This window comes from Diachasma alloeum, unplaced genomic scaffold, assembly GCF_001412515.2.
Source record: "Diachasma alloeum isolate Michigan unplaced genomic scaffold, Dall2.0 Dall_scaffold_00286, whole genome shotgun sequence".
Lineage (NCBI taxonomy): Eukaryota > Metazoa > Arthropoda > Insecta > Hymenoptera > Braconidae > Diachasma > Diachasma alloeum.
In genome coordinates this window covers 1,062,305-1,076,837 of record NW_021680425.1, presented here as the reverse complement: position 1 = coordinate 1,076,837, position 14,533 = coordinate 1,062,305, and the positions used below count along the sequence as shown (strand labels likewise).

The 14,533-nt window shown below is 38.2% G+C and overlaps 1 protein-coding gene across 1 annotated transcript in view; it reads right to left on the bottom strand.

Annotated features, from left to right (window-relative positions):
• The window catches only part of LOC107038664 (nucleolysin TIAR), an 80,416-nt gene that overhangs the window by 18,659 nt on the left and 47,224 nt on the right, over positions 1 to 14,533 (bottom strand). Inside the window, exon 3 of the mRNA XM_015257888.1 lies at positions 10,161 to 10,263. Coding sequence (XP_015113374.1) covers positions 10,161 to 10,239 — 79 coding nt within the window. The 5' untranslated portion in view covers positions 10,240 to 10,263. The remainder of the gene's footprint in view (positions 1 to 10,160; positions 10,264 to 14,533) is intronic.

Genomic DNA, 14,533 nt, shown 5'->3' with positions numbered 1-14,533 from the left:
GTGGGGGGGGGGGGGGATGGAATGAAAGAGGTAGCCTGTACTGTGGCTGGCGTGCCCATGTACCCTCTATATGTATAATAGTCCGTGATAAGTCGAGCAGAGTAAAAGAACGCTTCGTGTCGAGTTGTGGAAAAAAAACAGAGAAAGGGAGAATGTAAAAAAAACACCACCACCGAGGGTTTAAAATAAAAAAAAACCAACCCATTTCATGCAAATGCACCATCGTTGCACACTGTGAGCTCGCGGGGGGGGGGGGTTGAATGCCACATGTAGCTTGTATACCTGTACATGCTATCTCTAGCATGATCCATCCGCAGACCTCACCACGAAAATTGTTTTGTTCCAATGGAATATCTACCAGTCGTCACGCGAACAATTATCGCAGCTTAGAATCGTATCTCCAGGATTTTCACCAGTGCCTCACCATTTTTCCTATTTTATCCCCCCCTCCCCCCATCGAGTATGCCTTTTCTCTTCACCTCAACCCCCGATCACTTTATCCCCGATAAAGGAAGTGCCCCGACCACTCCCTTCACCTCAGCTACTGAATAAACAACTCAACTTTTCATTATTGTATCGAAAATTTAATGAAAAAAAAAAATGAAATACCAGAGGAAAAAAAAATGAGACACGCGAGGATAAAGGCTCCCGCGGCGACGGGATAAAAACATGGTACAGGAGAAAGAGCGCGGATGAGAGAAAAAACACCCCAGAAAGAAGCGACAGCGGTTGCAGATAAAAAGCTGGAACAAGAGAGAGTAAACTAGAAAGGAGAGTTAGTAACGCTCTAGCGAGCGGTGTGTACGATCGAACTTGGGTGAGAGCGAGGAAGAGAGTTGATTCAGAGGAGCCCTTTCCGCCCATCTCTCCCCCCCCCCTCCCCCGCCCCAAGAGCTTGAACCACAAAAGAGATTCGATAATGCTTTAACCGTTTTGCAGTTGATACCTAAGGGAATATCAATTTTCCCACAGTGCGCGTTGCAGTTCCAGCCAATTTGCTATGCACGCTTGGAAAACGTGGTGGTGCGGCCGCGGGCTGTTGTGATGCGGGCAGCCAATCAAAAAACTCGGCCCGTGAACTGCCGGGGCGCAACAAGCGGAACCCAGAGGGAGAGAGGGCCTCTAGCCAGAAAACAGAGTGAATGTGGAAACGAAAAGCAGAAGGGTGTGTTGTGGCGATTGACGGGGCGAGGGGGGGGGGGTGGAAGGGGGTGAGGGGGTGTACTTGGTATAGGTGTGCCGTCGACAGTGGTCGTTCGGGGGTTCGTTGGCAGTTTCGCGTGTTGACGTTTCATTGGGTGCGCGTCCACGTTCCACACTATGGCAGACCGATACACGGCCCCCCGCGCGCGCTTGTAACATTTTTTTTTTCGTGTATCTATAGCAGCGATGTGTGTGTATGACTGTCACCCGATGGCCCAGGGCACTCGGAGCCGCACAAGTACAAAGGCAAGAGGGAAATAATGTTTTTTGTTTTTTTGTTCTACTGCGTTTTTTATTGGTTGATTTTTTTTTCTCCGCTACAGGTTTTTTTGCTGTTGTTTTGCTGAGGGGTTTTCCTTTTTTTGAAAAATCCGCCAAGAAAGGGGGCCGCTTGGCGCTCTGGGCTATAAAAGTAATTACCCACTCGTCTCCATGGCGATATCGTGGACCGTGAAGCCCAGTTTTATACGCGTATTATAGGTGAAAGCGTCGTACTACCTATCCCCAGGGAGAGGGGTGGGAGGGAGTGACCGGTGCACAGCTGATGGATATGTAGGGGCGCTTTTGCGGGTTCAAGTCGTCATAATTGGAACGTACGGGGAGACGGTTTGACGTTGGTACTGGCGGCTGATGCATTTATACCGATTAAAACCACCTGTCCGAAATACGTGTGCTTTTAATTTAAAAATAGCCTTTTTCGGGGTATTTTTGTTTGGTACCGTTTTTCTTTTTTGTTGGGGGGATAGAATTCGAAATGACGAGTGAATGTGCAGTTAAATTATGTAAATATCAATACGCACAGCGCCAGTGGCGGAGAATATCGGTTTTTATCATGGTGATGTTTATTTTTTTTTAGCTGGGAGGTATGGCAAATACAACGAGGCTGGCTGTGTAACGAGGAAATGTGAATTTTCCCATGAATTATACGCGTCATTCCCCGAGGGGTATGTGAGAACGACGATCGTAGAAGCCGGGGGGACGATCCACGACTTTGGAACGAGCGATACGAAACTTTCGACATTAACCCAGCCCCCGCTATAACCGCGACTTCCACTCCCTCTTCTCTCGCCCCTCTTTGGTTATTCTCTCTCGCTCTCTTCTCGCACGCTCGCAATTTTTGCACTCCGTGTGTGAGGGTGTGTGGGTGTGCTGCAAAGTTAACTAATTGCCACGGTCATAAAATATTGACCCAGTTGTCGGAGTGTACACCTACGAGTAGTTCAGGGGAATCGAAATATTCTATAGCCCTTATATGTCGGCCCATATCCGCGCACATAACTCGACTATTCATTTACGCACCCCGGGGCACTGGAGGGCGTAAATTGTCCGGTGGGGAAAAAATTTAACTGGGAAAATGAATTTCTGTAAAAAGGGAATGAACTCGGGGCTTTTAGGAATTTATTACGGCTTTATTCGGAGCGGCCGAGTTTGTAGGGGGAACGATGGATTGGAGTTTTGGTTAATTTGTTCGGGGGGTTCTGATTCATAAGGGATACGAGTAGTGGTTGTTATTTTGGGTTCAATGGTGTTGCATCGCGTTAATCAGACGACGGGAATGCAAATTATTTCACTTCGGTAGTGATGGCGAGAGAGGAGGGGAGACGATGTCATTTCTCATTTCTCTTGTCTCGTTCTACACACGGAGAGAAATATTCAATAATTACGTATCTTTTCCGTAATTCCGGATCAATGTGGTTGTAGGAAATTTTGCGGAACTGTCACACAATTTTTACCTAAAATCACGGAATTTTTCCAGAGCGTTCCGTAATTTTTACCTGAATCTCCTGTGAACAATTACGATACCGTCACTTAAATCTTCTGAGTCGATTCCGTAATCGATGAGCGAGCTGTGAGTTCTGTAATTTTTACTGAACATTTCTCTCTGTTCATGGAAAAAATAACAGTCGGAAAAAATAAGCGTCAAAAAATAGGATACGAAAAAAAAAAACAGAATTGAATATAAAATATACACTGATAGAACGGAATCACTGATAGAGAATCCCGAATCCCTAGAAATTGGGGATAAATTCCGGAAAATCACTGACATTACCCTAAAAATTAAAGATGCATCTCTGAAGATCAGTGACAATTCTGTGCAAATTACTGATGATGCCACAAAACTGACGCCAAAATCACTGAATTTCAGAATTTTACACTCACTAAATTTCAGAATTCCGAATCCCTAGAAATTGGGGATAAATTCCGGAAAATCACTGACATTACCCTGAAAATTAAAGATGCATCCCTGAAGATCAGTGACAATTCTGTGCACATTACTGATGTCACCTAAAATTGATGCCAAACTCACTGATTTTCAGAATTTTGCAATCACTTAATTTCACAATTCCGAATCCCTACTGATTGCACGGAGAGCAATATTCAATAAAAATTACGTATCTTTTCCGTAATTCCGGATCAATGTGGTTGTAGGAAATTTTGCGGAACTGTCACACAATTTTTACCTAAAATCACGAAATTTTTCCAGAGCGTTCCGTAATTTTTACCTGAATCTCCTGTGAACAATTACGATACCGTCACTTAAATCTTCTGAGTCGATTCCGTAATCGATGAGCGAGCTGTGAGTTCTGTAATTTTTACTGAACATTTCTCTCTGTTCATGGAAAAAATAACAGTCGGAAAAAATAAGCGTCAAAAAATAGGATACGAAAAAAAAAACAGAATTGAGTATAAAATATACACTGATAGAACGGATTAGTTATTGTTAACGAATGGATTTTGGTTGGAGGTTAGGGTCTATTCGGTCCCACCAAATGTTCAGTAGTTAATAGTTAACGAATGTATATTTGAGGAGCCTTGTTCGACTTGACTTTCGCTATTCAAGTGAACCACACGGAGAGAAATTTTTTAGAAAAATTCTAGTGCTAGCACGGGAAAAGAGAGAAATTCCAGTGCCGGCACTAGAAATTTTATTGGGGAAAACGTGAATTTTTCTCCGTATTTCTGCGAAAATTTCACAGAAATCCCCAGAAATTTTAATAGAAATACCAAGAAATTTTACCTTAACAACACTAGAATTTTTCACAGCCGGTGGATTGTGATTTTTTCCAGTACTCGTACTAAAATTTTTCTAGAAAATTTCTCTCCGTGCATTCGTTAACTATTAACGAATATTCATTTGGTCTTAGTCAACTCTACCATTCGTTAATAGTTAACGAATCTCGTTTGGAATAAATGAATCATTCTGTCAGTGTACTTGATTCAAGTATATTTATACTCAATTGGGGGATGGGCATTTCAATTCGAAGATGATTCTTTTGTATCAGGCCGAGTTGTAGCAAGCCCTCTTAAGTGTAATATATGGGTCGGACACTACGTGCCAGAATATAAAGGACAAAAAGCGGAGATTAATAAAAATTCTATGCCCAACTTTTGTAATAAATGATGTTTCTGGGTGTCTCGAAATGGCGTGTTAGACTGTATACACCGAGTGAAAATTCCCACGTGAATGTTTTCTTTCTCTATTTCTTCAACGGCAAGAAAGATATTGCGCTTGATTTTTTTCCATTTCCCATCTCAACCTATGTAGAGTAACGTAGACTATACGTCGACGTACCACATACCGTGCACACTAGAAGACTAGATAATAGAGTCGTCAGAACAGGTAAACTAGTAAACTGAAACGGTAAACTGGGTTCTTTAGAGGGGAAAAAAGATACATTTAGATAAAATTTCCACATGAACTTCGAACTGGGTGACTTTAAATAAACCTTGAGATGCAATTGATATTGAAAAAAATTCAGCAAATGTATCAATTTTGCAAAACTCGTTGGAAACAATTCGCATGATTTTTTATGTGTTTCCAAAGTCACGAATGGAAATTTTTTACATCATACACTGTTAGAAAATTACTCTTGAAATTTCAAGTAAAAAATCTCGAAATTTTTAACAACGAATAATTTACATGGAATGTCCATTGATCTTGTTATTGATAAATCAATCAATGTTCTTGAATATTCAATGAAATTTTATTTCTCAGGTTCATACGACAATGAAAATGACTGAAAATCATGAAAATTCAGACAACTTTTCTCCTGAATTTTCAATCTGTCGCTTAATTTTCGCGATAAATTTAAAAATCCAAATTGTCACTGAAAATTCAATGATCATTCATAACGAAAAACTTAATTTGGAGCAATTTAGTCTGAAATTGAATCCAAGTTCAGAATATTGAACATTCAAATGCATTTGTTACTTAAATTTCAAAACATTTCTAACAGTGTATCTAATTCGCTAATGATATTTTTCAATGAATCAATTTAGAAAGATCCCTCCAAATCTTACGAATCAAATCATCTTCCATTTTTTCCCAATCCCCATAAAATTCACAAGAGAATTTCGTCGCCATTTCATCCGTAATTCCTCCTAAAAAATTAATCAATGTTTTTTTAATCCACTGAAAATTCCCGCCACGCGTTGAATATTTCAATTTGCCCCAAGTTGAATTTCCCTATCAGCGTGCAGCAAACACTTCGATCGGAATTTAAATATGTATCACCAGGAGAACATTTACAAATTGTTACAAATTTCCATCATGTAAATAACCCATTCCCCTCGCCCGTGGAGGCAGTGTAGAAAAAAACGAGCAAAACCAATGTGATGAAAAAAAAAAGAATCTGAAAGGGTGAGGAAAAAAAAATCACGGCTCGGCGAGCATTCTCGTCCAGTAACGAATCGCTCCGTCGTGAAAAATTTAGCCCGGGGCAAAACCCCGAGTAGACTTAAATATTACCCCGGCCGAGCCTCGGGATCCAAATGGCGGTGCTGGAGGTGCAGAGGCTCGTCGCACACACGCGGATGTAGAGTTTTCAGCCGGCAGCACACAGTGCGCCCCAACAGTGTTCCACGAGCGCGTGGAGGTTAACTATTTTGAATTTCAAATTGGCCAGAGGCAAGGGCGAAAAAAATCACTGCACATATATCCCACACATACATTCACTCCAGTGTACATATACGTTATAGAACTATGGAGGTGGAGGAGTTTTATTTCGTATGGGAATTGAGGATATTTTTGGACGAGTTGAGTGCATGTTCAAGTAGTCTTATGATTAAACTCAATTTCACCGTACACGCACTTGATGTGCATTATACTACAAAAATACGAGGGCAGTGAATAAAAGAGGAAAAGATGATGAATAAAAAGTTTATTCTACACTGTTGAAAATCTCCGGTCCACATGCGGTAAATTTGGGATATTTCTACTGAGAACATTTCCACAATTTCATGAGAAAATCAAATGGAACAGAGAGTGAGAGAGTGAGAAGAAAAGAGAAAATCAAGAGGACCTGTTATTCTTAGTTGAATTATTAGTGAAAATTAGTAAACATGAGAGCCATTCAAGTGGAAATAATATGAGTGCTCGACACAGAATTGAATATTTAGTTCATAGCGGCTATGTACTAGAATATGAAAATCAAGTTTTTTGGTTTGATGATTGTTTTTATTTCAAAACATACTGGTTTTTCAGAGTTTTTTGGGGGTAAGGTGATTTACATTTATCATCGTTTTGATTTTTATTCAATGCTAATTGTTATCTTTTCTGGTTACGCTACGGTTACATTCTTGAATTTTTCCATTAATTGAAAAGTGAGCACAATTTTATAGTGAATATTCATGGTCAATTGAGAATTGAGAAATATTTTTGGAGGAGTTGAGTGTACGTTCAAGTAGTCGGAGTACATACCGAGTCAGACTGTTGTTATGATTAAACTCAATTTCACCGTACACGCACTTGATGTGCATTATGCTACGAAAATACGAGGGCAGTGAATAAAAGAGGAAAAGATGATGAATAAAAAGTTTATTCTACACTGTTGAAAATCTCCGGTCCACATGCGGTAAATTTGGGATATTTCTACTGAGAACATTTCCACAATTTCATGAGAAAATCAAATNAGAATTGAGAAATATTTTTGGAGGAGTTGAGTGTACGTTGAAGTAGTCGGAGTACACACCGAGTCAGACTGTTCTTATGATTAAACTCACTTTCACCGCTTAAATTCAAAAATACAAGTGCAATGAAATGAAGAGGAAAAGGTGATGAATAAAAAATGTATTCTCCACTGTTGAAAACCACACACAGAAAATTACAATCAATACACATACGGTAAATTGTAGATATTTCCATTTTTAGATATTTATTGTTGAGAAAATTTCCACAATTTCACGGGAAAATCAAACCAGTGAGAAAAAAAGAGAAAATCGAGGGGAACTGTTATTTTTAGCTGAATAATTAGTGAAAATTGGTAAACACGAGACCAGTTCAGGTGGAAATATTGTGGGTACTCAGCACATAATTTATTATTTAGTTCATTGCACCTATGTACTACAATTGTGGTGGTAAATTTGCTCGTTCTTATCATTATTTTATTCCAAAACGGCCGGTTGTTCAAAATTCTTTGGCGGTAATATTGTGAATCATATTTCTCTTCATTTTGATTTATATTCCGGGCTATTTCAAATTTTTTTCTGGTTGTGCTCAATGTTTTGTGCGAATAACTAACCAACCGCCGATTCTATCGTCTCCATACACTAATCAGTTCTAAATTACATTGCCAGGCATCGGTTGAAAAAAAGTTGAATCGCTTCATTTCTTCACAAGCTATCGTTGGACAAACTTTTCACACGGACACACAGGTCTTCAAAAACGTATCAAGACGATTCTGGAGGGCAAGAAAAGTGGAGAAATGATGGAAATTCCATAACAATTACTCCCTCCCTTCGGGTCGGCAAGTTAAAAATTATTTGACAAAGTCACACACTCCCAGTTTGACCGTGCATTGAAACGAAGAGGAAAAGTTGATGAATAAAAAGTGGTTAAAAGTTTAAAAAGAGGGGTTACAGGGCAGGGCCTATGCAAATGTCGATATAAGGTACTATACCAGTTACGTCACTCTCGACACCGGAAGTCTGCCAGTTGTCCCAGCAGACTACGACCCGCTGACCTTCCTCTCACTCACTCTCTCTTGATCCCTCTCCCTCCAACTAGTTGAAAAACTTCATTCCCTCCCCCCCTCCCCCTCCCCATCTCACCCTCACCGGTTCTTGGGACGAATACTAATTAAAGAGCCCGCGAAATGAAATTAGTTGGTCGGCCGGACCGAAAAAGGGAGTGAGTGAGGAGGGGAATTAGGATGACTGAGTGAAATAAAGAGTGAGAGAGCGGGTGGAACTAGTGCGCCCGGTAGAGCCGCTTATGATAATATAATAATAATACCTGCTCTCTGGTCTCTCGCAGCGGGACTTTGTTCAAGGTGCCACCTTTCAAAAACTCATTATGCATTTGGCTCAAAACTCAAATTCAATTTTCCACGGTGACTTGGCTGGAAATCTGAAGAGCTTTATGTATTTATAAATTGAGAGGATTTAAAGTTTTTTTTTTTTCACTGGACACGGAGAAAATAAAATATTATAGTAAAGATTAGTATGCCGGAAACCGCACGTGGTAAACGTTATCAAAGTTTTGTAAGTATTACTATGGACATTGTGATGGCTACTATATGAAACGACGTAATGGTTATTTGGGGTATGGTAAGCTGCTGAATGGTAATAGATACTATGGACATGGCAATAATTACTATGTAACATAGTAGACCTTAATAACATAGTAACGCTTACGATTTTAACGTAATAAGCTTTTCGTTTTGACTGATATTCAGGGCTAATTCAAATTTTTGCCACCTTGTTGACGATGTTGACATAGTAAAGATTACTATGTTACATAGTAGAGCTCCCTATGTTACGTAAAATGTCCTATGACATATGATGAAACTATTCTAAATAATTAAATACAATCTAGGAATGAAACGGGAGTAGATCAACGTTAGACACAGAAATATAATTAATTCAAGAATGAGAATTTTCTTGTTATAAGAACCCTCGAAAAGAGAAATTATATTTTTGAAGGAAATAATGGATTTATTCAAAGAGCTCCTAATAAAGCTCATTAAAACCTAAATTAAATTTGCAGTTGCATTTTATTCATATCAAATGAATAGTTTTATAAATGTAAACAAATGCATTCTCCATACAAGTAAAAACTTTATTATTTAGAAATGTGGAATTATTGTTTAGATGGCGAACGAAAAGAATTTATTGATGTGTAATAATCCTCTGGTTGAATCAAATAAATTGATTATTTATTTCTAAATAATTATCTACTTCTAATAAATGGAATTGAAAGTTTATTATTTAAATAAAAATATATATTTCGAACAGAAATATTGTAGAGTTTAATAGGACAAATACAAATAAAGTGTTTAATTTGTTAAGTTTTTTTTACGAGTTGAAGCCTTAAGCGTCTTGCATTTATGAACGCATTAAGAGGTAATCGCGAATTTCAATCGGTTATTTTAGTTCATGGACCATTTTTCATTCACATGGTAACCATTTCTATGGAACATAGTAAGCATTGCCATACGACATAGTAAGCATTACTATGAAATATAGTTAGCATTACTATAGAGCATAGTAACATTACTATGGAACATAGTAAGCATTACTATGGAACATACTGAGCATTACTATGGAACATAGTAAGCATTACTATGGAACATTGTGAGCATTACTATGGAACATAGTGAGCATTACTATGGAGCATAGTAAGGATTACTATGGAACATAGTAAGGATTACTATGGAACATAGTAAGGATTACTATGGAACATAGTAAGGATTACTATGGAACCTAGTAAGGATTACTATGGAACCTAGTAAGGATTACTATGTAGAAATAGTCGAAAATCGTTTTACTATGTTACCATAGTTAAACCATAGTTAGGACCATCTTAATATTTACTATTTCTCTCCCTGTAGTATCATCAGACTGGACATTATTTGAAAAAGAATGTAGTATCGTCATTCGCATGCCCTATTTATGATCTAATTAGACGAACGTACAGATGAGTGGTGGAAATATGAGGATAGATTGATGGTACTCACCTTCCGATTTTGGAGGCGGTGGTTTACGAGTCGCCCAATTCGTCCTGATGGCTCTACTCCCCAACCACTGACCATTCATTGCGGTAATTGCACTCTCCGCCTCCTGGAAACAATCGATTTCATAAAAGATGCTGATGTTTATTGAGGGCTACTATAGAGAGATTCTGTTCTACCGGCGATTACCGTATTCCTAAATTTTCCTCTTCCCCCGACTGTAACTGAATCTGACAGTTAATTTTATTGGGGGGAAAATACAAGGATGAGAGAAATACTGAACTGCTCGGAGTAAGTTGTTTTTAAGATTGGAAAAGCAAGCCTCTCAAAGCTACGTTTACGGTTGCAGAGTTGTGGATTAAAAAATTGGGTAAATGTACATGGAGAGAAATTTACGAGAAATTCGCGGTCAAAGATGATTAATCGTGCACGGAGGATTTTTATTCTTGTTACGTGAAGAAAATTGAGAATGATTGCTTTCGATTTGAAAAAAAAAAATGAAATTACAATTTTTTTTGCAATTACAATTAGTTTCTTTACAATTTTTTACAATTTTCTTGAAAATACAGGGAAATTTGTTGAAAAATTGGACATAAATTTCACAGGATTTTCAGTGACATCACTTATGACCTTCCCGGTCATCAGGCTTTCAATTCAAGGAGGAATTTCTCTCTATTTAAGATATTAGGTCGAACAAGGAACAGTGATATATTGCATGAAAACATTTCCCCTCCACTTTTCCTTGTTGTGGCTGAAATCCCACGGTTCTCACTCGCCCAGTCAATTACAGTGCTAAAAATTTATGTCTAAATTTCCGGCAAACTTTTCTGGAATTTTCAAGAAGCTAAGTGTTCACTGGAATTTCAGAGAATTTCGCCATTTGGAAAATTACAGTGCGATGAAAAAGTAAATGAAAACTCTAAATTTCAGTTGAGTTATTTTGTGAAATTCTGTTAAGAATAAGAATACTTGGGCGATTCAGCTCCAATGATTTTTCGCATCCATTAATTAACAGAAAATTTCGCTGCATTTGTTTTTAATCCCAAATATTTTCCCAAATTGCTTCAATTTTTAATTTAGTTTAATATATTAAATATAATTTAATGATTATAATTTAATAACTTGATATAAATTTAACATAATTTAATATATTAAATTCAAAATTACAGGAATTTGGGGAAATTTTCATCCTATTAATTTTTAAAATTGGCAATCACTTGGATTTCCAGCTAGACCACGCAATTTCACAAGTCTTTTCCTCCAAACTCGAACGCAATATCACTTACAAAAATTACTGTTTGCACTGAGAAAAAAATTCCTTAGCAAATTCCTTGACAAAAGTAATTTTTTTTCTCAGTGTGACTATCAATGAAATTTCATATATCTTTCACCCGTGCACAAGCCTATTTTTCCGAAGCATCCCCCTAAAAATTTCTCTCCATGTCCACAAGATATTAAAAAACGTCCAAAACTTGAAGAATTAATTAACGATAAATATAATTAAAACGGTTTTTACGAGTATCTCAAGTGAGTGGTACAAAGGCTACGACGGATAATACACCCCCGGGCTGAATAACGTGATTACCCTTTTCTATTGTACAATGCGTTAGAGAAGAGAAATTTCGAATCAAAGGAGGTAAAAATAATGAAATACAATAGGAGCAAGGAAATAGCGAAGAAAAATAATCTAACGAAAAGGGGCAAACATTTCATTCTATTTAGACTTAGGTCATGTTCATCCAGACCTCGTCACCACCAGGAAAATAGATGAATAAAAGTGATAGAAGTAGATAAAAAAAGGTAAAGAGATATATGGAAAAAAGATGGAGGCGAGGGAGTTCTGACGTTGAAAGCGATAAAGCCTCCACCTGGGCTGCATTACCAGTGCATCGGCGTAACGTTCCCACGGGATAAAGTATTTCCAATTCGAATTTTCATTCTCAGTATGATAGCGCACATTCGCACTCATTGTGAGGTACCCCGGAGGCGAAAGGGCGACGGGGGAAGGGGGGATTGAGGGGAGGGAGTGGGTGTGGGCAAAAGCAGCTCTTCCACTTGGCTCCACTCTCTCTCACTCTCTCGTGCCTCCTTTTCCCGGTGGTGTTCGTGGCACGTGGCATTTTGGTCTAGTCACCGATTCGTAAAGTTGGATCGATATTAACATTCAACCGCAAGCGTGCATGTATATGTAGGTGCATGCCCGATGTAATAATGCCCTTCGAGTGTTGCCCGGCATACTTTGAATAAAACTTCGTATTTTCGTGTTAATAATTGATGAATTCCACGGCAGTCCAAGTGTACTGAATAACCCCAGACAATCACTTACGTGGCTCTTTCAATAAGTTTGTTCCAACCTAGACAATAGGTAAAAATACATGAAATAAGCATGAACCTATTATTTGAGCTGACTCGGTCAATGATAACTAACCCACAAAAAATATATCCCTCACGTATCCGTAAGTATTGTCACACGTTGCGGTGTACAAATGGTTGAGAAAAATGAAATTTCATGAATTGTCGACTGTTGATTTTCAGGAGAGTGACATTGAGGGCGATTTAAAGAGGGAAAAATCATGACATTTCTGGTTTCACTGACAATTCACTGAAATACTACATTTTTTAACAGCATTGAGATGAGAATTACTCAACTTATTGGGTTTTTCAAGGGCATTATGAATATTCAGTGCCGAATTACCATGAATTTTGAATTGATTGAAAATTCAAGAATACACGGAGGGAAAATTTTTAGAAAAACTCTAGTGCTGTTAAAGCAAAATTTCTAGGGATTCCTAATAAACTTTATGGGGATATCTGTGAAAATTTCATGTAAGAATGGGAAAAATTCGCGGGCTACTCAATAAAATGAAAATTTTCAGTGCTGACACTGGAATTTTTTTTTAGAATTTCTCTTCGTGGATATTTACCGGAATTTTCCTCATTTCTACTTATTATCAGGGAATAGTCTAACTGAAATTTGCAATTGTCATTTTTTTTATTCATGAAATTCCAAATTTTCAATTACAAGATACCTTGAGATTTCAGTGAAACTACAAGGTGATAAAAATTGCCAAAAAGTGTACAATGTTGACAAAATTTAGATAAATTTTCCGAAAAAAACTTGAATTCAATTTAAAGTAATATATACAAAACTCAAATCTTCAGGATGAAAATCTGGAATAAATTCTAAACGAAAGTTTATATGAATTAAACCATTAAGGTTGAGTTCGTGATCAATTGGCAGTCTAGTATTATTGATAACAATTAATTTAGAAGTTCCAAAATAACAGTCTTATCAGAAAATGAATATTTCGAGGTTCGAGAGGAGATTAAAATGTAGAAAAAATCTTAAAAAATCAGAAAAAATTAATAAAAATTTTGTGTCTAATATGAAAATTTGCGATGAATAATTTATGTTTCTGGGTACTCCGAATGTACAGGATGCCCTAGTCAAAGCTAGCATCCATGTAAGAAATTATCAATGATGAATTACTACACTCAACGAGTTACGTGGAGTTTGGGTATACTACTTTAAGGGGAAAAAGTCAATGAAATTTCAAGTTTCTCTGAAAATTCAAGCACAATCCTATTTTTTCATCGGCAGAAAGACGGAAATTTCACAATTTACATAAATGTTCAACTAAAAATGAGGATTCACCGTCTAATTCCCTTGAATTTTCAAGAAATTTCTTTGAAATTCTCGAAACTCCCCGAATTATTTTAGAAATTCCCTGAAAATTCCGAGGAATCGGGCATTTAAGAAGAGATTTCACTGAATTTCTTCATTTTTCATTAATTTCCCGGAAAAATTCAATCAAAATTCACAGTTCCCACAGACTGTTCCACGAAATTATGAAATTTCAATGCCAAAGTTCCTTGACCTTCCACCGAAAATCTTACTCATTAAAAATTTCCCGGAATTCCCTAAAATTTCCGTGAAAAATTTTCACCACTGTCCAAAAACATCCAAAATTTCCATCACCGTATCAACCGACTATGACCTACCTCTATCTCGTGGCGCACGTGGAGTTTATACATACAAAACAAACGCGCGCGCCAGGGGCCTTCCTCAAGACGTTGACGCATCGAAACGCGATAGCGTCGAATATACGCGCCACTATAAACAACCCTGGTGGATGCATCCGGAAAATTTATGCTCTCTCGCCGACCTAATCTCAGCACACGGGGGATGCGCGCCTAGGCGTTTCGCCCCCTTCCCCTCCCGCTCCCCCCTCGCCCCCTACGACCGGACGCCCTGGAGGGTAGCCCACCACTACCAGCCCGAGGGCACCAGATCGATACGGCATTAAAACAGCTGCCTTTGGCCAGTCCTGGAGTACAAGGAGAATACCTTCACCCATTCCCTTAGAGCCCCCCCCCCC